The following is a 15,429-nucleotide window of genomic DNA, read 5'->3' as shown; positions in this document are numbered from 1 at the left end:
AGGGATGAGTTTTTAAAGCGAGGCGGTTTGTTATTTTTGTTTGTTCTGGTTTAAAATGTTAATATTCTCCCAGCATGCAAGTTACAGGCAAAGAGAGCACTAATACATCGATCAGTATTCTCCCAGCATGCAACTTACTGATACAATTAACACATATTTTCACAACCCCGCACGTATATATATACTCAATGGTTCTACGTATTTTCACGCACTTTTCTCGAAGTGTTCAACTGCGGCTTGCTTTGTAAAGTCTGTCGTTCGGAACCCTGAACATGAAGGTAATTAATTTTATTAGTCACAAACTAATTTAACTCTATCTTTTCTATTCTTAAATAATAATTGATCTTCTTAAAAAACTTTATTCATATTGTATTAAAATTTCGTAATATAAAACAAAAGGTGACTTAGTTTGGGAATTAACGAATACGTTACTAGATAGAAAATATAAGAAATTTAAGAAAATTAAATTACTTTTACTTCCTTCTACGAAGTATTGTAATCACGAAAAATTCCGGGTACCATTTGTCAACGAAAATATCCATTTTGACCGCTATCGAATACAATTTAACAATGTTTTTATGTGACATCTGTACGTAAGGACAGACTAAAGGATTCTTTGTCCTCAAACTAATTAAAAATCTGATTTAAAATGGATTCAGAAGAGATTTCTTTCATGGCGTCTTTACGTACACGTACGTATGTATCTCGCATAACTCAAAAAACGAGCAGTCTCAGAACGTTGAAATTTTGTATATAGGACTGCTACAACATGTAGTTGTGCACTTCCCTTTTTGGTTGCAATCGGCTGCACACCCACTCTGTTACTCGGCTCAGTGAGTTCAGTTTTATATTCTTATATATTGGTAAATTGTGCAATTTTGCTTTAAAATGACTGAATAATGTTGTTCTTATATTCCGGTTAAGGATTTTATGCTTTTAATTAAACTGTATGCAATATTTGTAGAATTATCAACAATTTAAATGTTATGTAAGTAAGCCTAATTTGTTTTCACCACAAGAGCCATATTTGTTTACATTTGAAACTTAGCAGAATAATGAATTAATTCTTTCTGCACCTTCAGTGTTTATTTTCCAAGCGGGATGCCTGTTGGCCGAGTTTGTTGTTTTACCGAAGAAACTGTAATTTTCATTGTTAAAATTCTTTTAATTGTTTTAACTATATTTGGTGTTTTATGTTTTTCTATATCTTTCAGTTCTTAATGAAAATATTTTGAGTTTTTATATATTTTTGCTTTGCCCGAAGGGAGAACTGAATTAATTGAATGAAAAATATATCTCTAATGAAATTCGAGGTAATAAGTTTAAATGAAACGCAGGGAAAATACGTATAATTTAAAATTATGTACAAATATGTCATGTGGTAAACACATCAGCCTTTTTCAGTTTAAAATCTATTTTGTGTAGGTTAAAAATATGACATATCGAAAGCATTATTGTATGAATTTTGCTGCGTTTCGTAATTATTACTCAAACTAATTAATCGAAAGACAAATTGATAATATACTTCAAATGACAAAGCGTGTTTTATCGTCACTATACTACAATTTTGACAACAGATTGTTTAAAATAGTTAAAATAATTATCAGTTAATCAAATAACAAAAGATGAGCATTATTAAGTCAGTTGGTAAAACACTTGTGATTGTTAGTCGATGAGAACAAATTAATATTAGGAATTAGTATAAAATTCATATCAATAGACAGATTTGATGATGGACATTGAAATATTATTCATCAATAGACTGAACTGGTGACTGACAATTAAGAAGCATTCACCAGTCGATAAAAATGATGAAAGATGCTCTTCCTCAGTTGTCCGGATGAACTTGGCATTGTTAATTCTTAAAAACTGTTTATGGATATTCATAGAATCAGCTGATGAAACTTTCAGCTGTTGTTCGACCGAACAGCTAAATCTGTTGAGCACTGATATTTCGACCTGAGTTCGCACTCTGGCAGCATGAGCGTTTTCGTGGCTTCCTCAAGTGTAACGTCAACGTAAGCCACTTTGCCTTAGAGCATTTTCTGTGAAAGCATTCCTGCTAACGCAGACAGCCCTTAAAATGAATTCCCAGTCCTTGCTGCAGGCAGCAATGCCTTGTTGTATTAAGATAAACGAATGCACATTCATCAGCCGAGAACTCAGTTGTTGAACTATACAGGAGCAGATGTTATTTTAGGGCCCTCAGATAGTTTCCACAGTTGGTAAAGTATAGTACTATTATTAATATTACTTTTCCCACTTGAGTTCAGTACATCTTCTAACCCAAATTAAAGGAAGAACATTAGTGTATCTGCTCCGTGCCTAAAGAATAGAAAGAAATTAAAGAGAAAAGAAAATCACACCAATAATTCTGTTACTGTAACATATAGCAATGGCAAGGCCTCAAATTTGGATCATAAAAGAACATTTGTTATTAAAAGCAATGTGTTAAAAAAATGATTTCTATATTATCTCTAGCAATGAAAAGTAATTTATTATACACGAAAATAAAAAACAATTAAATCAGCATTTCTTCGATCAAGTTGAATTCCTTTTGTTATCAAGAAAAAAAAATTGTAATGGATCACAAATTATTATATTCATTTTTATTAGAGCATAAACGTATATTTAAGTAAAACAACGCTTATATTTTAGTAACATTTCCTCAAAATTTTTGTTTCCTAACAGTAAAAGCCCAGCTTTGTTAGCCCAGCTCAAATGACCTCTTTGCGTTGATGTTTTTGAAGTTAATATACTTTTACATTTAATTTTTATTTTCATCGAAGTACACAGAAAAACTTTCAGTCTGGAATCTCAATGAAATTCTTAGAGGAAAACGGAATCTTTAATTTCTTAGTTGCGGATTTTTTTTTTTTTTTTTTTTTTTTTTTTTTTTTTTTTTTTTGAAAATCGTCAACGACATATAGATGCAGACATTTCCAAAAGAATAAAATGTTATTCAATGGAGCGTTTACATTTAAGGCAAACGTACGTTATACAAAATATTTAAATTTATTTGATTATAACAAAGTTTATTCCGACTCATATGTGAAGGGAAGAGGCACTTTTGTGAAGGATTTTTCTAAGAGAAACTAGCTCATTTTTCTGATACACATGAAGAGACTACAAAACGGCCGACGTTGAAACGCAATCATGCTCGAGACCGAGTAGACCTCTCTGTGTTCAACCGTTTTAATCCAATTTGTAACTTTTTAGCGAATTTCTACTATATCATAACGTAACAGTACATATTTACAATTCCTAAACAAGGATTCCAAAATTTAGAATTGATACACATTTAACTTGCAAACCAAAATGTTATTTCTTTTAAAGTTATAAATAGTATTATATTTAAAAAGCGTTTCACTATCAAACGCTTGAAGAGTGCCGTTCTTTCATATTTAAAACTAATTTTGAGGAAGAGTTTAGCGTTAAATAATCATTAGATCTGATGATAATAAGACATCTATGTGAGCTTATTACATAGCGTAATTATTTTGTATACTATTTTTAATTTACATAAATAACTGCTCTTAATTACTTCAATTAAAATATAATAGTTGCACAAAGTTGCCAAAAAGCTTGCATGTAGTTAACTGATTTTTAAAATACATTTTTAGTCACCATTTGAATTTTTAAGTTATAATTAAGAGTTAAAATTAAATTTGACACGAATTTCACAACTAAAAAAAGTAAAAAACTTTCTGAAAGCTAAACAGTCACAGTATTGTAGAAAATTCAACTCTCGAAAGGAGATAGTTATATTTTAACAGATAAGACTAAGCTTAATTTCATATTTTCTGATTTCATGGCTAATTTATCCTTGATCCTTTCTCAGTTTTGCTACTCAAAACACTAGGCCATAGAACGTTTTTTAGATTATTCTTGTTATTTTACTATTAACCTTCTTGCATTAAAAATAACAATAAACAGAATGCTGTATCAAGTGACGTTTCGATTACCTTACATTTAGGAAAGTGATTACATAAATATAAAGGCCTTAATTCAATTTTCCGCTGTGGGAGCAAATACAAATCTCAACGGTCTTTCAGAGGAAACTAAATAATATCACAATGTAGATAAACGCTGCATCAATACACCCTACTAGACTACAGAATAAAGATGCAGTCATGGAATGGGTCAATGACTGGGAATAAAGATGTAAAAAATTGTTTCAAGACTTTAAAATGTGTTTTAAAAGCTAATAATAAATGCATAATTAAAAAAGTCTGAAAACTTTCAGATTTAATATTACGCCCAAAGGATTCTTTTTTAACTTCTGTGTTACCTTTATTTATTAAATATCATGTTCTTCGCACTTAAACCATAAAATTTAATTCAACACTAATATCACAAAATAATTTAAAAAGAGCATATCTTTAAAATTTCCTATGTACAATCTCGCGCGCTGGAGATAATTTTTTTTCCGTACATTGTTACCTTTGCTCGCTTTCAAATCGTTTAGTTTCTTAATCAAAAATTCGTTAAAGTTTTACAAAATCGAAATAGATAAAATTACAGATTCCAAACTTGGGCTTCCTGAGCAACGTAGTCGAGTAGAGGACTACGTTATTCAACATTTGATGTCTCTAGGTACCGCTGGTTTTTCACAGTGTGGGAAAAATTCACACATTTATACAGATTCTTCATTATTTAATTTCGTTAAATTTAGTGCAGGACTTTAATATTTGGTGGCAACAATTTGAAAAGGGAAACGCCATTTATAGTGAACCAAAGCAAAATGTCAAAACGAAATTAATAGCCCTTCTGAGCAAATTGTACCTTTGGGCTAATAATTATATTGCGTAATAAAAGCACAAGACTTAAACTCATTTTAAAGTATATTGTACTTATTTTGAAAATTATATTTACTACATCATTATTTTAACAAATGCTGCGCAAAGATATAATAAAATTTTAAAGGATTATATATTAAATACGCTGAGAGCATTGCTTAAACATTTTGCTTTGATTTCATTGGGAATTAAATACTACGTTTCTTTAGCGTATGTTGAAACTCCTGAATGAGATAAATTCCACTTCAATAAAAGTCACTTTTTTACACAAACTCTTTGGGTGATGTTCAGAATTTTGCATGAAACTTAATTTTAATTTGTGATATGGGAAGAGAAATTGCCTCTTTCATACAAGGGTTTTGTACGATGCTCAGTATTTCTCATTAAATTTAATTTTATTATATTCAATAGAAAAAATTCACCATTGATTTAAAATTTCTTTTAACAGGTCTTTATCATCTTCGCTTTCCTAGCCGTCGCTGCTGTAGCGCAATACGCGGTAAGTAATTTTTTCGGATTCATTAATTCATTGAACATTAATAAGTAACTAATTACGACTTCAATTTCATAATTCATAAAAATACTTCAAATCTGAAATTTTTTTTGTAATGCTAAAACCTTCCGTTACTATTTTATAGGATTTCTTAAAGATTGGAATAAATTTACCGAATAATAAATTCAGATGTAGTATACAAAAACAGATATGCACAGTTTAATCAGTGTAATTAGACTATTAAGTCATTTATTCTCAAATTTGTAGCTTTCTCATTTGTTTACTTATTATGAAACAATGTAAAATTGTTCAACCATCAGATTTTCATCGGCCAGGATCAGAACTATTGAAAATACCTTCAAGTTCTTTAATAATGTTCTTTTTATTTCATTTATGTATAAAGATATATAAATATTGTACTTTGAATTTGGCAACATTTTCTAACACTTTGAATCGCTTTCTGATCAAATATTTAATCCCATTCATCTTTAGATTTTTAATTTTAATGAGACTGTAACAATTCCTTTTAGTATATAATAGTTTTATTGGAATTCCTTGTAGAAACATTAGGTATTTGTTTGGAAGCAGGTAAGATGATAAATATGCAACGCCTTCGCCGGGAGTCGAACCACGGACCTCTCAATTACGCGCCGAGCGTGCAGAGAACCAAACCACGAAGGCATGCCAAGAAGGCGGGAGAAACACCTTATATACTTCCCCTTTTAAAGGGCTATTGGGGTTTTTAAGGGAACCAATAGCCAAATCCTGGGTGAGGAGAATCATCATCCAACCCCCCTTTTAGTTCGGGCATCATTTTAGAGACATTAGGTTATTTCGAGGCCGGAGAGATTAAACATACGCAACTGCTCTCGCCGGGAATCGAACCAAGGATCTCTCAATTACGCGCTGAATGTGCAGACCACCACACCACGAAGGAATGCCAAGAAGACGGGAGAAATACCTTATATTATCCTTTTAAGTAATTTGCTAATTATGAATTTCCTTTTAAGTAATTTTAAGTAATTCCATGCTGCTCATTTTAAACAACAGATGAAATTTTGATAAGGAGTTTTACCTTCAGCTAAAAACTGTCTAAACACTAAATGTAGCTTATAATTTTAGACAAAAAATATCAATTATTGATACACGCTTCTTGCAAATTCTCTAATTGTTCGTGCAGTAGAAATAATCAGAAGACAAATTTTATTCAGAACAAAGTTGCACTACGTTGTTCTTAAATATGTAAATACAGATACGTTGACGGTGTCTTATAAAATGATACCTAATATCAGAACTACTCCAATGTGAAAATAACTAATTTTAGACGTGCTAAACCTAAATACCCATTTAATATTTTTCAGGGTTTAATACAATTCTAGATACATTCAATGATTTAAAATACTAAATGCTTTCTCATTTGAAATTTAAAAATATATAAGTAAATATATTTATTTAATGAATCTTATGAAAAATTATCTGTTTCAGTACGGGGACTCTGGAATCACTGGTGACTCTAGTGCTAATATAATAGAAAAGTAAATGCTTTAAAAATTGTCGCAGTAACATTATAAAGGACTACCGCTATTATAATTTCCCGACATTTTATGTATGTAGGTTGTGGTTGTTGTTATCTTGTCAATCGATTTTATGAAAGAATGTTTGCCAAAGCCTCAAAGGGACTTCTATCATCTTTCTAAATTAAACCACAAAATGTTGACAGATTCCAAAACTTGAATAAAAGTAGTTTTCGTTATTCAAAACCTAAAACTAAATATTTAATAGGTAAATAAAAGGCTGACCGCATTCCCCCCTCCCCCCCAAAATAAACTATTAAATTCCCCTCTGGTTCAAAACACTGCTTTATACTGACATTTCATGTTTTAGATAAAAAGAAAGGATTACACGAATAGATAACAATATTTTGTTCATTACTAGTATAACTAGTTGTAGCTCTTTCACTTTCAGCTGATTATTTAACGTGCTTATATGTACAGTAAGCTTTCTGTTTTTGTATTTGCAATGGGAATTAAAATAAATCGGTTTATGTTAACAGATAATTAAGCCTAATATCGACAATATTTTGAAGTTATTCATTTCCGTTTTACGTCAACAGGAAAAACTGGGAAAAAGGAGCTGTTAAGGAAACAAAAGGAAAAACAGTTTATAAATGGGAAAAAAAGGCGTAAAATCGATAATCGGAAATTACGATATTTTTTAACATCGTGTAAAAAATAACTAAATCTTTGAAACATCTTTGATATTTTTGATAATCAAAGGTATTCATACATTAAATTTGGAGGAAAAGAAAAGTTTCTTAATTTCATTTTTAAAAAATTCCATTTTTCCTTTCGGTGACTTATCAGATTTTGCATAAACATCACGTAAGTTAAATGTCTTATTATTCCTTGCGTAAACATATCACGTACGTTAAGTATCCATAAGATACTTAAAAAGATAGCATACATTTCCTAAATTTGAAGATAGTACTCATTTCCTTATACTATTTTTTTGCTTTCCATTTTGCTTCTAAGATGACTTCCTTCCTCAGACTACACGAATTTTAAATCTAATTCTCATTATTTCTTAATTTTTTCTGCAAACAAAAAAGCTATTCCTGAAATTCCAATAGAAAGATACAAAATCTAAAATTTCCTCACTTTAATTTATTATAAACCTTAAATAATATCTAAATTAATTATTAAATCTTTCATTTTTTCTTGCTACAGTTTGAAATATATTTAACATTTGCTTTGCAAGCTTAAGCAAATAACATTTTTTGGCTCATATCTAATTTGTTGGTAGATATGCTTCCATTTGCTAATGGATGTCGGGACATATATGTATCGCTTTTGTGCTCCGATATCATCTTTTCGGTTTCGATATCGTCTGTGGAACAGGCATCCATGACAAAAGAATTCATTGTCACTTAGGACTTGAATAATAATTATCAAAATTCAAATTTCCAAAAATTCAATTATTGCACTTTTCTTATTTTTAATTCGTAATAAATCTTAATGTTCTTTTGTACCTTTAAGTTTGTTGATATATAAAATTTCAATAAATTACGAGTGAAATTAATGATGTAATCTGAATTGGCATATATTTATCTGCAACTTCTGCAAGCTACATGTGATGTTTACCTTTAAATATACAAGAATGAGAGAGATAAAAGGTACTGAAATCTAATTTTCTTCTTTGCGGATAAATTACAGTAATGGGATGAAATAAATAGTATATATGGCTATAGTTTCCTGTTATTCCGAAACATATTGGTTTGAATGTTTTTGTAATTCTTTATGTTATCTTAAATTCGAAGGCAGATTGCAGATATTATTCCACACCCACTAGAGGATTTCAGTTATAAGATAATTCCTAATCTTTTCAGCGACCATTCTTTTAAATAAGAATGAGTTGGATCAGCAAGCATACCGCCTGCCTAGCAAGTAAACAATTAGAAGGAAAGCAAGAAGCTGCATTTAGCAAACATAAAATTAAAACTACGTAGACAAAAATAAATAAAAAGTGAAAAAGAAGCTTGTAAGGTATTTCTCCTACCTTCTTGGCGTGCCTTCGTGGTGTAGTGGTTCTGCACGCTGGGCCGGTATTCCACAGTTCTGTGGTTCTATTCCCGGCGAAGGCGTTGTTAATTTTTCAATCTCTCCTGCTTAAAAAAAATCCGATATCTCTACAGTGACGTCCGAACTAAAGGGGTTGTGGATGATGACTCTTCACACACAGTATTAGGTGACTGGGTCCCCTAAAAACCCCAGTCGCCCTTTACAAGGGGGAGTATGTAAGGTATTTCTCCTGCTTTCCTAGCGTGCCTTCGTGGTGCAGTGTTTCTGCACGCTGGGCCGGTATCCAGAGGTCCGTGATTCGATTCCCGGCGAATGCGGTTGCTAATTTTTCATCTCTATGGCTTCAAAAAAAAAAAAAAAAAAAAAAAAAAAATCCTAATGTCTCTACAAGCTTTTGAAGAATTATTGGTTGAAACTAAGTTGATTCCATTAGTTACATATCAAGGCATTCTGCAACATTATGGTCAAAATATGTGAATGCACATATGTAAAAATTGACCAACAAACAATTTCCAAAATTAAGTGTTCTATCAAGCAAATTAAAAATATTATTGTCTTTTATTTGCTTACTGTGAACAATTTTAATTAAAATGGGAATGAGATAAAACATCTCTAATTAAACTATTTCTGCTAGGGATAAAACTGTTTTCTAAAAAATTATTACAAATTTTCATTTTATTTCTTATAATTATTTTATTCCCAAAGTAAAACAAATAATGCTTAAACGCCAATTGAAACTCCAATGAAAGTTGCCAATTTAAATCAGTATTTTAAAATTATTCTAAAATATTTATATTCCCACTTGACTCATCTCACATTAATATCCTCTTAACAGGTACTAAATAATGGTTATTTGAAATCCAAGCCATTATTTAATAGCTCTGTATTTTTAGAATCCAATTATAATATATACCGAGGAGGAAAAAATTATTGGGATTAGAAATTCACAAATTTTAATGTTGAAATATGTTATTATATTTATGTATGTTACGTTGTCTACGCAGGAACCTCAGTACCAACCCATCCCATACTCATTCAATTACGCAGCTGAGACAGAAGATGGAGGAAGGAGCTCCCGGGAAGAAAGCGGAGACGGTGCAGGTCGTGTCACTGGTTCCTACAGCGTTAATAACCTAGAGGGACACTCTAGGGTGGTTGACTACATTGCCGACGAGGGTGGATTCAGGGCTACCATTAGGACCAACGAGCCAGGAACAGACAATATTAGCCCTGCTGATGTGGTCTTAGAATCTTCAGCGGCAGGAGCTTCTGCAGCAGGAGCCTCAGCTTACTCTGCTGGTGCACCAGTCGTAGCAGCCGCCAGACCTGCCCCTAGACCAGCAGCTCCAGCTGCAGGCAGAGCACTTAGATACATCCTAGTCCCCATTGACGATCCAAGAGCGGCCGGATATGTATAAATAATACACAAAACATTTGGCTATTGATAGTTTCTACGGAAGATTTTTTGGGCATTAGGTATCAGAGATTATATTGTAAAATGAAATCTGGTATTGCTTTTTCAATCGGTGCTAAATAATAAATTTTATATTTTTATATTGAAAACTGTTGTTTATTCTCTTTCTCTATATTCATATAACCAAACATCTACCCGTATATTTCAGCATATTTCAAAAGCTTAAGAAATTTTAATTGCATCAACAGTGTACTGCTATTTTTTCAGCCTTTAAGAATCTTTGCAAAAAAGACATTTCGGCATAAAAAGAAAGAAACGTATAGCTTGGTTGAAATTTTCCAAAGAATTTCATAATTGAGAGATCTGATAAAACAATGAGTAAATTCGTGTTGGTGATCGGAAAAATGCCCACAGGAAAAAACCCTCAAAACTGCTCACAGGTATAAATGCTCACAGCAAAACGCCCACACAGAAATATGCCCACATAGAAAAAAGCTCACATGGAAAAATGCTCACTTAGAAATATGCTCACACGGAAAAAAGCTTACATAGATATAGGTTCACATAGAAATAAGCCCAATGATAAATAAAATACATAGAAATATTCTTACATTAATTAATCAATAAATTAATCGATTTGAACATCGTACACCTACTTGAATTTTTCATAAAATATTATTTAAATTTCCAAAACATCTATGGTATATATATATATATATATATATATATATATATATATTCAAAACGGCCCGTTTGTTAATCTTATATAGTAACGAAATCTATACAAAAGTTATACAGTTTTTGATATATATGATATATATATATATATATCAAAAACTGTATAAGGAATTAGGGAAAAGAGAGGAGGAAGGAAGAAAAATGAAACACAATTTATGCGGCGAATGTTATTTGATATGCAAAGTTAGATTCAATAAATGGATAAGATTATTATCACTTTGCTGCGGCAATAATTTTAAAAGTGCACGCATACATGACACTTATAGCCAAAGAAGCTTAGAAATGACTCATACTTATGGAATTAATACTCCAACAATTACAACCAAATCTTCGATACCACGTTCCTCCAAACTCTGCTATTACATCCGATATATTTGATATTATATCTGAGTATTACATCAGATATCTCAGTTAAGATTAGATTTTACATCTAAAGTGGATAATAGTGCACTTATAAAAGAGTTAAAGAGAAATTTTATAGCGGAATAGAAAATTTTATGCAGTTGAAAATGTCTTTATGCAGATAACATTAATAACATATCTAGCAAATTATTATTAAGAAATATATATTGTTTTGTAAAAGATTCACTTTCTTACATTGATAAGCGACGTACTTGAAGAGTAATAAGACTGGAAGTTAAATAAAATGTCTTACGCACCTTAAATTGACACTGACTTTTCTTCTAGCCTCGAATTTGTTATTCAGCTTCGGAGATGATTTGGTAGAAAAATGCCGAATTTAAACCATACTGAATCCATGCTGATACTGTTTAATGTAAGTTCTAAAATTCAATTCTGTACATTTATATTATTTATTATCAACATTATTAATTTATAAATATTATTATATTATCCTTGCAGTCTCTCTTTATAAATTAATATCATAGTAAAGAGGCTATTTTCAGAAGTCAAACAACAAAAATCAGCGTTATATTTTCAAAATTTTCACAGGACTAATTTCGATGGTTTTACCGAACCACCATCCTCAGCTGCAAAACCGCAAATGAACAAGATAGGAAATAAGGATTAGATAAGATAAGAAAGCCTGGACAAGAATAAGCAAGTGGCGCCATCTGTTGGTGAAACCAAAACTAAAACATAATTTCTTTAAAGGCCGAAGGCAAAGGTGGATTGGAATTAGGATCGTTAACTAGAACAGAAAGATTTTTAAGATGTTTTTTGAATAATTTCGGCAACAGAAAAATTGAAAGTGTGATTTTCGGACCAACAATGTTGAGCAACAGAAGACTTCTGTGTTTCCTTTTTTCTAACATATGCCTCATGTTCCTTGACGCGAAATTTTAAGGCTCTCCTAGTTTGGCCAATGTAAATCAAACCATACTGGCAAGGAATCCTATAAATACCCCAAGAGCTTGGACTAGTTTCGATGGTGGTTCGGTAAAACCATCGAAACTAGTCCTGTGAAAATTTTGAAAATATAACGCTGATTTTTGTTGTTTGACTTCTGAATTAGTATTTATTCGGCGTATTATTGTGTCTTAAAGAGGCTAATATTTGTTCTTTAAAGTAAAGTTCAAATCCCACACTCTTCTTTATTATATTAATATATCTCTCCTCAAATCCCCGCCGAAACGCATGTAGAGAAACAATTCATTTTATTATCAAACTGGTGCATACAGCTTTGTCAAACGTATAGGAGCTTGCTCGAAATTCCAATATAACTATGAAATCTGATACCACACGACTTATTAATTTCATATTTTATTTAATCTGTTTTTAGGTAATATTTTACTTTATTTGTTTTCCCAAAAGAACTATTAGTCTCAAAACGGCATTTTGCGTCGAATCACTTTAAATCTTTGAATCACTTTTCGAATTGTTGCCGCCAAATATTGTCACTCAGTATTATATTTAAAGAAATTAATAATGTAAAACCTACATGATGTAAGTATGTTTCTCGCACTTTGGAAAACCAACGGTAACTAACATCATCAAATTTTGAATACCATAATCCTTCCCCTTAATATGGACATCGGAAGTTTGAATAAGTAATTTGTTTTATTGTCTATTTCATATTTTGTAAAACTTTAATGAAGTTTTGGTAAACTCAACAATTTTAAAGCAAGCAGCAATGGCAACGCTGTAGCGAGTAGAACATTTTTATCTCCAGCGCGCGAGACTATCTATCGGAAATTTTAAAGATGTGCTGTTTTTAAATATTTTTGGAACAATTGAAGTTAGCCCAAATACTCTCGAAACGTGTATTTCTCTCTAAATGAAATAGACGTCCGTATGGGCGTAATATAAAATCTGAAAACTTTCAGATTTCTAGCCCAAAGAGGGGGGGGTTAGCATAGATGAGCTATTAGTCTGAAAACGGCATTTTGCAGCTTTTCGCTATAAACGGCTATCACTTTTCTAATTGTTGCCACTAAATGTTATCGTCTTGTATTATACTTAAAAAAATTAAATAATGAAGAATCTGAATGAATGTATGCATGTTTCTCGTATTGTTTAAAAAAGACGATATCTAGAGCCATGAAATTTTGAATAACGTAATCCTCCATCTGAACATGGGCACCTGGTAGACCGAATTTTGAACTAGAATTCGGTTTATTGTCTATTTCATATTTTGTAAACATTTAACGAAATTCTGATTAACAAACTCAATTATTTCAAAGCGGGAAGTGGCAACACTATACGGAGAAAACATTTTCATCTCCGGCGCGCGACACTGTGTATCGGAAATTATAAAGATATGCTGTTTTAAAATATTTTGTGATATTGTTGTTGAATTGAATTATATGTAGTTTAAGTAAGAAAAGTATGATATTTAATAAATAAAAGTAACACACCAAACATTAGAAAAAGTTCCTTTGGGCGTAATATATAATCTGAAAGCTTTCGGCTTTCATTTTTTTTTATAAGTTCAAAGGGGCAATTTGCTTTGAAGGATTATTAATTTCGTTTCGGCATTTTTCGTAGAAAACAATAAATGGCGAATCACTTTTCAAATTGTTGCCACCAAATATTATCGCCCTGTATTATACTTAAAGAAATCAAGTAATAAAGAATCTGCATGAATATATGTATGTTTCTCGCATTGTGGATAAAACAACGGTACCTAGAGCCATAAAAACTTGAATAACGTAATCTTCCGTAGAATATGGGCATGTGAAAGCCCTAATTTTAAATTTGCTTTATTATCGATTTCATATTTTGTAACACTTTAGCGAATTTTTGATTAAAAAACTAAACAATTTCAAAGCGAGCAATGGCAACACTCTACGGGTGGGGGTAAACCTTTTTATCACCAGCGCGCGGAACTGTGTATCGGAAATTCTAAAGATAGGCTCATTTTAAAATTATTTAGAGATATCGCTGTTGAACTGAATTTGATGGTTTGAGTATGCAGAACATTATATTTTATACATAAAGGTAACTCACAAAACGTTAAAAAAACGCCCCTTTGGACGTAATTTAAAATCTGAAACCTTTCAGATTTTGTTAATGATGTATGCTAAATATTTTTTATTAATTTTTTGTCAAATTAAGAAATGTCATATGGAATTATTGTTGTTCCCAATGTCCGGTCACTTGCAGCTTAATGCATTCGTCAGGAATGTTCAATAGCCATCAGTAATTTAGTAGTGTCGTCACTAAAGATATTCAACACGTAACACAGAAATCGGAGAAATTATAAAGAAAACGCTTTCTCCGAATTTTGATGCAAAACAGTCCGGTGGTCGTTTCCAGGGGTCTTCCACCTTTCTCTACCAAACCTGTAGGAGTACTTTCGGATAGCTAGTATTTTAAGTACCCTCATGCCTTACAAGCACTATATATTGAAAAACATAAAAACCTTCTCTGAATTTCCTACCTAGGATCAATGATACAGTAGTCAGCATCACTTACGACTATACTAATGAGGGAGGAGAGATACATTTAATTCCGGAAAATTCATTCGCATATTTTAGAAAAATGCAAATTTGTTTCAGTAGTAAAAGCACGCTGTTGTTAATTTGTTATTAACTGAAGCATAAGCAATATGTTGAAAAAATAAAAAACGAATATAATAGTTCTAAAAAACAAAAAAAGTGGACTACTCTCAAAATGCAATGAGGAGCTAATACTTCACAGTTTGCTGAATGTAACACATACAACAGGTTTATGGTACATATACAATAGGTCTCAAAATTCATGATGATGGTATAAAATAAAAACCGCCAATGACTTCTGATTTCGGTGATCTGTGTTAGTAATTCAGTAATAAATAAACAAAATGTAAAATTTTTAATTCTTACTGCATGCTTTCGTAGTGTAATTGGGATGACCGTTCGGACAGTAATCTGGATGCCCCGGATTCAAGGCGAAGACACTACACATTTTTCGAATCTTCTACTTCTAAAAATAAAACTAATCATCTCTACAAGTGGAACTTGAACT

General features: G+C 31.4%; 1 protein-coding gene and 1 long non-coding RNA gene across 2 annotated transcripts in view; one reads left to right on the top strand and one right to left on the bottom strand.

The window, feature by feature from the left end:
- LOC146996951 (uncharacterized) overlaps positions 1-15,429 on the bottom strand; it is a 311,932-nt gene that overhangs the window by 188,049 nt on the left and 108,454 nt on the right. The window lies entirely within an intron of this gene.
- Positions 172-10,433, top strand: LOC118193699 (cuticle protein 10.9-like). The gene is made up of 3 exons (XM_035364824.2): positions 172-278; positions 5,248-5,298; positions 9,875-10,433. The coding sequence occupies exons 1-3, from the start codon at positions 273-275 to the stop codon at positions 10,286-10,288; spliced, it is 471 nt and encodes a 156-aa protein (XP_035220715.1). The 5' UTR covers positions 172-272; the 3' UTR covers positions 10,289-10,433.

This window comes from Stegodyphus dumicola, chromosome 6, assembly GCF_044657685.1.
Source record: "Stegodyphus dumicola isolate Sdum_Otavi_A_Nest chromosome 6, ASM4465768v1".
Lineage (NCBI taxonomy): Eukaryota > Metazoa > Arthropoda > Arachnida > Araneae > Eresidae > Stegodyphus > Stegodyphus dumicola.
This window is presented reverse-complemented; position numbering and strand designations above follow the sequence as displayed.

Bases quoted from the DNA above. Each gene is read 5' to 3' on its own strand.
- LOC118193699 (XM_035364824.2), top strand. The intron at 5,299-9,874 runs GTAAGTAATTTT...TTGTCTACGCAG, and splicing joins CTGCTGTAGCGCAATACGCG to GAACCTCAGTACCAACCCAT.